This window comes from Rhinopithecus bieti, unplaced genomic scaffold (assembly GCF_001698545.2).
Source record: "Rhinopithecus bieti isolate Rb0 unplaced genomic scaffold, ASM169854v2 scaffold_7580, whole genome shotgun sequence".
NCBI classification, from domain to species: Eukaryota; Metazoa; Chordata; class Mammalia; order Primates; family Cercopithecidae; genus Rhinopithecus; species Rhinopithecus bieti.
Window position 1 is genome coordinate 2,212,369 of NW_016805470.1, and position 9,219 is coordinate 2,221,587.

At 57.9% G+C, this 9,219-nt stretch overlaps 2 protein-coding genes across 3 annotated transcripts; both read right to left on the reverse strand.

Annotated features, from left to right (window-relative positions):
- Positions 1 to 194: 194 nt before the first annotated feature.
- Positions 195 to 4,170, reverse strand: SPEF1 (sperm flagellar and cilia associated 1). Of its 2 annotated transcripts, XM_017872641.1 has the most exons (8): positions 3,856 to 4,170; positions 2,384 to 2,495; positions 1,863 to 2,019; positions 1,619 to 1,658; positions 1,414 to 1,474; positions 1,096 to 1,219; positions 891 to 994; positions 195 to 649 (listed from the first exon to the last, which is right to left on the reverse strand). In XM_017872641.1, the coding sequence occupies exons 1-8, from the start codon at positions 3,962 to 3,964 to the stop codon at positions 325 to 327; spliced, it is 1,032 nt and encodes a 343-aa protein (XP_017728130.1). In that variant the 5' UTR covers positions 3,965 to 4,170; the 3' UTR covers positions 195 to 324. The 2 variants fall into 2 exon arrangements, with proteins under 2 accessions (XP_017728130.1, XP_017728131.1); XM_017872642.1 differs by having other exon boundaries at positions 195 to 994; positions 3,856 to 4,162.
- A 2,352-nt stretch (positions 4,171 to 6,522) lies between these two features.
- CENPB (centromere protein B) lies at positions 6,523 to 9,213 on the reverse strand. The gene has a single exon (XM_017872643.1). The coding sequence runs from the start codon at positions 9,174 to 9,176 to the stop codon at positions 7,365 to 7,367; it is 1,812 nt and encodes a 603-aa protein (XP_017728132.1). The 5' UTR covers positions 9,177 to 9,213; the 3' UTR covers positions 6,523 to 7,364.
- Between the last annotated feature and the right edge of the window lie 6 nt (positions 9,214 to 9,219).

The following is a 9,219-nucleotide window of genomic DNA, read 5'->3' on the forward strand; positions in this document are numbered from 1 at the left end:
TAACCTGACCCCTGGTGATATCATCAACCTACCAAGCTGTGGCCACACAGGACCCAGCCACCCACAAGATGAGACCCACTCTGGGTCCAGAAAGCTCTTTCACTCAAGGTGGAGGTGGGGAGATGGAGGACAAGGGAAGCAGAAATTCGCTCCCCTCAGAGATCAATGCAGAAAGAGAAGGCAGACACAGGAAATAGAACAGAACACTAACTTTAATGGGGCAGCCCTGAGCCTTATCCTTCAAACCTTCCCCCTCAGTACCCCATGTGCGAGGAGGGAGGGGCGACTGCTACAGGCACTCCCTCCTCCTGGCGATCCCACTCCTCACCCTTTCCTCTCCAGCTGCTGCAGTCTCCGTCGCCGAGGTGGGTCCCAGGTAAGCTCCCAGGAGGGGCAGGGGAGCCCCTCAGCGGCCCAGGGCAGATTCCCCCATGGCTGAGGGCATGGGGAACTAGCCCGGGTGGAGACGCAGCCGTCCTCGGAGCTGCGCGGGTACCTGATTCTGGGGGTGTGGACAGAGCCAGGGGACCGCCCCCCAAGGCCCAGCGCGGGGGGCTGTAAGGCCGGGCCCGAGGTGTTGGACACTGCTTTGGGGGGCAGGCTAGGTCTCTGCACGTGGCTTCTGGGCTCTGGAAAGCGGTCCATTCTCCTGACCCGGATGGAGTGGGAGGCGGCGGCTCAGTCCCGGGCCTCCGCTCCCAGAGTTCCTGTCCCACCTCCTCCCACGCTCACCCATCCCAAGGAAGGAGGGCACTCGGGCCCCCAAGAGGCTCCTGAAAGCAGCGGGCTCCGCCCTCCCAATGGTCTGTCCATCGGTGGGTGGGTCGGGCGCGGAGTCGGGGCTCTGGCGGGTACCGGGGCGTCCCCGCGCGGCCCGGGCAGCGGCTCACCGCTGCTTCCGCTCCGCCTGCTGGAGCCGCCGGGAGAGGTCTTCGATCCGCACGTTCTTGAGCTGGAGCAGGTGCTCCAGGCGCCTTACCTTCATCTGCAGGACCTAAGCCGCGCCGCACAGGGGTCAAGTCCGGCGGCCTGCTCCCTCCTGCCTGGCCTCTGCTAGCCATGACCCCCCACCCGCAGCCTTCCTAGACCCCTCACCTGCACGATCTCCTGCGAGGCCAACAGCTCCTGCTCCTTTTCAGCGATCTGGAGGACGAAGCTTGGGTCGCCCTGCAACGCCTGGTTATACGCTGGAGGCCGAGGCGCCGGCGGCCGTACCCCGCTGGGGTGGGAAGCAGCTTAGCGGAGGCCTGGACCTCGGGCCCTACACTCACCCTTCCAGTGCCCTCGACCAGGCCTTCCCTTCTTCCCCTCTAGCCCCTTTCGTGCCTCAGGCTCGGTCTACCCTGCCCCCCAACCCCAGCTGTGTGCAGAGATCACCAGCCTGATGAAGTCAGGAACTCCCAGCTTCTTTACCTGAGCTGACCCCCTCCTTGGGGGTCCAGGGCACCTTCACCTCGGGCCTTCTGGGATAAACCTGAGACAAGGCAAGTGGAGGAATGACTGTGCTGGAGTCTCATTCTCCTGCTTCCCCCTCCCCACTTCCACTCTCACAAGCGACAGGAAGAAGGACAGAAGGAAAGCTCCACTGGGGAGGAAGAAATGGAAAAGGCCACCTTACCCACATCCATGTAGCCACTGCCATCCTGGGGAGCCAGCTCCTGAGAGAACCCCGAGGTCCGCTGTGAGCCCAGGCTCAGTCAGCCCCAAGGAACCCTATGTCCCTTCCACGGGGCCCCAGGCCAGACTCTATTAGCCAAGCACCCCTCCCCCACACTTATCACCCAGGCTGGCCTTTCTGTGGTCTGGGGAGTGCCCCCCGCCCAGCCCCCAGAGCAGTGGGAGAAACTTGAGCGGGGTGGCACCTGTAAGGAGCCAGTGCCCTGCTTCCTGCGCCTCTGCCTCTCCTCCAGGCGCTGCCTGAGCGGTATAAGCACCAGCTCTACCACACCTGGGGCGCACTCTGCGATCTTGCGCATCACGTCATCCGGTACTGAAAAGTTCAGCCTCTTCAGCACCTTCCTGAGGGGTAGACACAGGGATAGCAGATTGGGTCCTGGGGAAATGAAGCGAGGGGATGGGGGGGAGGGAAGGGGGCATGGTGGTTGCAGTTCTGAGTGCACAGCCCTGGGGGAGTGGAAGGGCATCGCATCTGAGCTTCCTTGTGTGGGTGTCCCGAGGTTCCTTGCCTCCTTCCGAATAGAATAGTCTTTTCATTTTGTAATCGGACGAATTCTGTCTGCGTTGACCCTCCCCACCCTGCCACCAAAACAGTTTCAGCCTGGGCAACCAAGACCATAGGAGTTGATGGGGCTTGGGTAGTCCTTCCTGGGAACCCAAGGTGAGGGCTAGAGATTCCCACTCCTGTACCCAGGTATTCTGCTACCTGTTCAGATGACCCCAGTTGCTGAGTTTCTGCTGGAGAGAATTGGCGGGAACATAATTGTGCATCTCCACCATCTTGGGGAAGTAAAACTTGATGACCTCTGCAACTAGGACTGAGGGAGAGGGCAGCAGATATGGAAGGTGGGGGCATGGGTAAGGAAGGAGGAGGGGAGAGAAGATGGGTGGGAGAATCAGGCATGGCAGAGCGGTGGAACCCAACGGAGGGGTGGAGATACAAAAAGGGGAAGGATAAGGAGGGAGACAAAAACATTAAGATTAGTCATAGGTAGAGGAGACTAAGTCTCCAGCATACCTCAGAGGAGCTGCATCCCTTCCCCATGAATTTAGGAATGGGAATACTGAGTCCCTGGTCCTCTAGTAGAGAATGAGTCAGCCAGCGCAGTGGCTCACACCTGTAATCCCAACATTTTGGGAGGCTGAGGCAGGCGGATCACCTGAAGCCAGGAGTTCAAGAACAGCCTGGCCAGCATGGTGAAACCCCATCTCTACTAAAAATACAATAATTAGCTGGGTGTGGTGGTGCATGTAATCTCAGCTACTTGGGTGGCTGAGGCAGAAGAATCGCTTGAACTCAGGAGGTGGAGGTTGCAGTGAGCTGAGATCATGCCACTGCACTCCAGCCTGGGCAACAAGAAAAAAAAAAAAAGAGAGAGAGAGAGAGAGAGAATGAGTCTCCAAGAGAGAATTTCAGGAGCCCAGGGAATTCACATGGATGCATGATACACACACACACACTCCAACACCAAAGTTCCAGGAAAGTAAAAGACTCACATAAGCAGAGACACATGTGATAAGATCTCTCTACACATAGATACATAGGGCAGAATGTGTAGACACATAGAACAAACATATGCTAGGCACACATGTAAAACATACATAAACAGAAGCACAAAAAGCCACATATGCACACAGCCTTCCCAAATATACAGAGATGCACAGAAGTACTTGACATGAGAAGATGACAGGTAAGTATTTGTGTCATTGAGACCCCAGGAGACATTCCTAGAAACACAAACACCTTCACAAGCACAAAGAAACACATGCACACAAGACTCCCACAAATACAGGACTAAACACGTCAACACACATATGAATACACACATGCTCAGACTCCCACAAGACAAACACAGAACACATAGCAATGAGTGAGCACATACAGAAATGCACAAATAAATATGCAGACACATATCTTAATCACTAATGTCCCTGGAGGGAGTTAGAGGCACACCCCCCCACATGCACGCAGGATAGAACATGTAGACATACATATATGGGCACACATCGTTCACACACAGATGCAAATAGAAAACAAGCACACACGTCTACAATTTGAAGTCCCAGGAGACAGATTCCTCCCCACCCCTACACGCACACAAACACAAAGAGTTTGCACAGAGACCCATTACACACGAACATACAGGACAGAACATGCAGACACACAGTGGCACACACCTCCATCACTAAAGTCCCGGGAGAGGTTTCGCTTGGGCCGGGACAGAGGGATGTTGTCTATCCACAGGTACAGCTGGTGCAGCGCCTCCTCGTCCACGCTGCTCGCCATTGGCGTCCTCAAGGCCTGGCCGCCCCAGCGGTGCCGGGTCCAGCCCCAGCCTCACGACCCTTCAGGCGCTTCCTTTCTTGCCACTGCAGAAGCCCACAACTGCCTCTGCCTGCCTAATCCAGAGACTCACGTCCCAGCTGGGAGCGGCCATATTGTTTTCTGAAACCATGGAAACCATCCCCGACTCGCCTGGGAGCAAAGACTTCTGGGAGTTGTAGTTTTATCCCCTCCCCGCTACCTCCTCTCAGGCCCGAGCTTTGAAAACGCGGTTAGCTGTCCTTTTCTTCTTCTCAAGAAAGCATCACTTCTGTGCCCACGCCACCTGCTGACCAGTCACTCACCCACTTTGGGACCAGCCAAAGCCAACCAGGCCCTCAGAATTCCTGCATCTGCACACCTACGGTGGGGATTCCACTTCTTGGCCCTTTAGCCCTTTAGTCCCAAATGAAGGGAGCACTCCAGTGTTTGTCAGCTTTATTTGGGGGTGCATTGTTGATAATCTGCCACCCAACTGGATTGCGTGATACAACTGCTTCCTGCTTCATCCCTCTCCAAAACTCTATGCTCATGGGGTCATTGCCACTCGCCCTTCCCAGCAGTGTTCTAGTGGGGTATTTAATAGGTAACCCAGACTCCCAGGGAGAACACCAGAGTTCAAGGCCAGTACCTTGGGCAGGTCACTTAACTTCTTAACTCTATTTCCTCCTTTGTGAAATGATGATGGTTCTCACTTATTTGTCCCAAACCCCTCATCTCCCGTCAATGAGCTATTCTTCCATGGATTAGAAATTCATTTTAGGCAGGGCACCGTGGCTCACGCCTGTAATCCCAACACTTTGGGAGGCCGAGGTGAGCAGATCACCTGAGCTCAGTAGTTCGAGACCAGCCTTGCCAACATGGCAAAACCCTGTCTCTACTAAAAATACAAAAAAGTTAGCCAGGTGTGGTGGCGGGTGCCTGTAATCTCAGCCACTGAGGAGGCTGAGGCAAGAGAATCGCCTGAACCCGGGAGTCAAAGGTTGCAGTGAGCTGAGATCGTGCTATTGCACTCCAGCCTAGGTGACAGAGCAGGACTCCATCTCAAAAAAAAAAAAAAAAAAAAAAAAAAAAGACATTCATTGCAGTACCCAGTTCCATTCCAAAACAGCACTACCCTTAGGAGGGTTAGGAATATGGGTCCCTCCTTAGTGAAGAGGTACTTCTAGAGTCAGGATGGGAAAACAGCTTGACTAACCGTGTGGCCTTGGGCACCTGACCAGACCTCTGCCTGGTTTCTCTTGGCTTTACCTACCTTATAGGGACTTTGTGAGCATCTAAAGCATTCAGCACAGAACAGGGCCCCTATTCGTATCAGCTGGTACTATCATTAATGAGACAGTCTCAGTTCCAGCAAGAAGTGTTCTTTTTCGCAGGAGACAAATGGAAGTAATTCGCCTTGTTGGAACCTGCGGTGAGGGAGCTGGGTTAAACAGGAGCACCTGGGCAAGCAGGCAATGCTCCCTCCTGCTCACTCCAGAGCAGGTGGGGCTTACTTGTAGCTTTCTGGTCTCCAATTCCAGGGTTCGGATTTGGGGCAGGAAGGTGGTGGCAAGGGGGATCCCAACTACTTTTTGTTGTCACTTCAAAGTCCTCAAGGCCTGGAGGGGATTCCTGAATGCCAGAAGTGCAGGCCAAGAGTGGAAGTCACACCCATTTCTAGTTTTAAAGTAATATATAGTGGTGTTGATTTTCCACAAGGGGCGATAACCAGGGCATGCCAGGGACAAGAGATGAACTGGATACTCCCCCATTAACATTCCCAGTGTTGGAGAGGAGAAACTTGGTAGTGAGGGCCGGCCAGGGCTGGGAAGGAAACACAGAAGTGATGTGCCAGCCTCAGGTGAGGTGGGAAAACCGGTTTGGGGCCCAGGGCTGCCAGCCTTGCTCAAGCCCAGGCCCTCCCCTGGTTGGAACCGCTGGGGCCTCAGTGAGGGAGGGGTAGGGAGGGGCTGGCTCTGAAAGGAAAAAGAGTAGGATCAGCAAAGGGACCTGACCTCACCTTTGTACTGGGGGCCCCCAGAAGGCACTGCACAGGGAGTTACCAACTCATCCTCTGCCTCTCGGGGGTGCAATCTGTTCCTAGCAATTTCACCTTCCTCCTGCCACTGTGCCCAGAGGTGGCCACCAGGCTTGGAGATGCCAATCACTCACTGAAAGGCCTAAAGCGCTCTCTTAAGGCACCAAAGGTGCCCTATATGCCCCTCCAAACTCCAATCTGGACCCCAGAAGCTGCCCCAACACTCCTTTCTGTCCTGACTCCACTCCTGCAAAGGCCTTCAAACCAGCCTCGGTAGGCCTAGTCCCCATGTGCATATTGATTTGCCCCCAGAGACTGACGGCTCTCTCCCTCCTGCCCCAGCCAAGTGATCCCAAGCTTGAGGTCTCCTCCTGCCCCTCTTTGGGTCAGGGCCACCCTCTCAACACTTGCCTCCATGTCCCACCAAAGCAAGGACCAAAGGGAGCCAGGACAAATATGTCCCCCAAGACAGACGCAAGCCCAGACCATGAAGGATGCACCCTTGGCTGTTAAAATGTTCACCCCCACAAAAGGGGAGTGGACAGATTTATTGAAATCAAACTGGGAAAGGAGCAGCTGGATGGCTGGACTCTGGGCCCAGCCCCAGGCCCCTCTGCCCAGGATGGGACCCTGCCAGAGAGGGAGGAGAGGCATGGGGCCTGCAGCTGCCCACAAAAGGGAAGCGCCCATTGTCACTCCCATGGTGGGGGGCCTCTTGGAAACCTCCAATCTGGAGAGAAAACCAAGGGCCAAAGTCACATGGACAGGGCCAGAGAAAGGGACTGGGGAGATGGAAAGCAGGCAGAAGCAGGCTCAGGAGCCCGTGGTGAGTTAAACTGTGCTTCTCGAGGTGGCCCGGGGGGGGGGGGGGGGGAGGGGCTGCCGCCCTTGCGGGGGGCCTGGGGGGGACTTCCCTTTGGGCCCCTTCCCAGAATGGCTTTGGGGTCCCCCCCCACCAAAGACCTGGTGGCAGAGGGGAGAGGCACTCTCCAGCCGGGAACCTCCAGGGCCCACCCCTGGCTGCTGCTGTGGTTAGTCCACTGAGGGCACGGTGTGGTAGCACCGGACAGCTCCCCACCCGCCCCACCTGGTCCCCTGAGTCCAGGGCCAAATGGGGAGGAAAGAGGATTCTGAGAAAGAGGCAATAAGCAGGCAGTGAGGCTGAACTCAGCCCCCGGCCGGGCCAAGGTGACCGGGCCTGTTGCAGGGCCAGGGGAAGCATTACTAAAGGATCTGGGGCTCCACACTCTGGCTCCATGCACAGCGGGTGCCCAGAGTCCTCTACCCTGGGGTGGTGCTGCCAATCTAGGTTGGGGGCACAGCGGCACAGCTAGGTCCAGTGACTCAGCTTTGATGTCCAAGACCCCGAACTCCCGCCTGCCTGGCATGGTTCTTCCTGGTCACATGAACCAGATCATGTTCCAAGTGGAGGATGTGGCTCTGCACGCGGTCGTCAATGGGGAAGGAGGTCAGGTACCTCTTGACCATGGCGAAGTAAGCCATGGCCTCCCCAAAGCTGGGTACAGGCACCTCATCACCATCCTCCTCATCATCATCGTCATCTTCATCTTCATCATCCTCTTCCTCATCGTCCTCCTCTTCCTCACTGTCCGAATCAGAGTCCTCCCCACCTTCCAGGAAATGCAGAGTAGGGCACTGGGCCTCCTCCTGGGTACCATAACCTCCGAAGCTGCCACCGGCCTCCACTACTCCCTGGGCCCAGTCCTCAGCCTCCAAGCCCTCAGAGGAGCTCTCCTCATCTTCCTCCTCTTCTTCATCACTGTCATCAACATCACCCTCCTCCTCCACCTCCTCTTCCTCCCCCAATTCCTCTCCTTCCCCTGCTTCCTCCTCCTCCTCCTCCTCTCCTTCCTCCTCCTCTTCCTCTCCTTCACCCTCCTCCTCCTCTTCTTCTTCCTCCTCCTCCTCTTCCTCTTCCTCCCCCTCACTCTTGAGGGAAGTGGTGATGGTGGCATTAGGGCCACCCCCAAAGCCAGCCTCACGAAAGCAGGCGGCTATGTCCGAAGGCTCCACTGCCTGCCAGGCGGCAGCCACAAAGTGCAGGGCCTCCGTGAGACCCAGCTGCAGGCCTGAGCGATCCTGGCCCTCTAGCGCGGCCATGGCCTTGAGCAGCATGGCCTGGCGGTAGTGGCCTTTCACCTGCTGGACCACTCCCCTCTCCAGCGGATGCACGGTGCCCGGCGGGAAGAAGGCCAGCTGCACATGCCGCAGGCCTGAGGTGTCCAAGGACTGAGCAGCCAAGCGGCCGGCCAGCAGTAGGACCCGGCGAGACTCTGCAGCCATTCGGGTGTCCAGGGCCTTCAAGTACTTGGCCAGGGCCTGGGTAGTGACACCACCCTTGGAGTTGGCGGTGTAGTCGCAGGGCAGGCCGGCTTGGCCTGCCCGGGGCTTGGCCGACTTGCCGGCCACCAGCGGGGGCAGCTTCTCGCTGCCGTCGGCATTGGCGCACAGCAGGACGCTCAGGCGCTGGGTGGCTTGACGCGGCCGTCCGTCGCCTCCGCACAGCCCCGCGGCCTGGTCGGGCAGAAAGTCGTACCATAGACTGGTCTCGGTGGCGCTGAACACGTCCTGCGAGGCGTAGCCCTCGGCCACCGACGGCGGCTGCTCCTCGCGAGCGCGCCAACCAGTAGTGCTCCCGCCACTGCCCTCCGAGGGCACCGCGGCCGGGCTGGCAGGCGCCGCCGGGGTGCGGGGGGCAGCATTTCGCGCGCGGGCGCGGGCCACACCGCTGCAGGACACCACGCCGTGGCGTCGGCGGAAGCGGTCCAGCCAGCCGTTGGAGGCGGTGAAGTCGTCCATGCCCAGCTCCTCGGCTATGCGCAGCGCCTTCTCCTTGAGGATGATGCCCTTGACCGGCAGGCCGGCGGCGCGGATCTGCTGAAACCAGGCAATGAGCAAACCCTCGAGCTTGTCGTAGGGAGACAGCTTGTTGGTCTTGCGGCAGGTGGAGGCCACCCCGTACTTGCGCTCCGACGCCAGGATGGCGCGCTTGTTCTTCAGGATCGTGCTCAGCGTGGACGGCGGGATGTTGAAGCGCCGCGCGATCTCGCCCTTGCGCAGGTCCGGATTCTCCTCCACCTCCTGGATGATCCGTGACTTCTCCCGGAACGTCAGCTGTCGCCGCTTGGGGCCCATCCCGGCGCGCCCCCCGCCCCGGGGCCCGGCGCCGCCGCCGCCG

What these genes read in the sequence shown, in the direction of transcription:
- SPEF1 (XM_017872641.1), bottom strand. Translation starts at nt 3,964, where the DNA reads ATGGCGAGCAGCGTGGACGAGGAGGCGCTGCACCAGCTGTACCTGTGG. An exon ending in AGGGCACTGGCTCCTTACAG is followed by an intron (nt 1,659 to 1,862) that starts GTGCCACCCCGC and finishes GGGTTCTCTCAG; the next exon opens with GAGCTGGCTCCCCAGGATGG. An exon ending in CAAGGAGGGGGTCAGCTCAG is followed by an intron (nt 1,220 to 1,413) that starts GTAAAGAAGCTG and finishes TTCCCACCCCAG; the next exon opens with CGGGGTACGGCCGCCGGCGC.
- CENPB (XM_017872643.1), bottom strand. Translation starts at nt 9,176, where the DNA reads ATGGGCCCCAAGCGGCGACAGCTGACGTTCCGGGAGAAGTCACGGATC.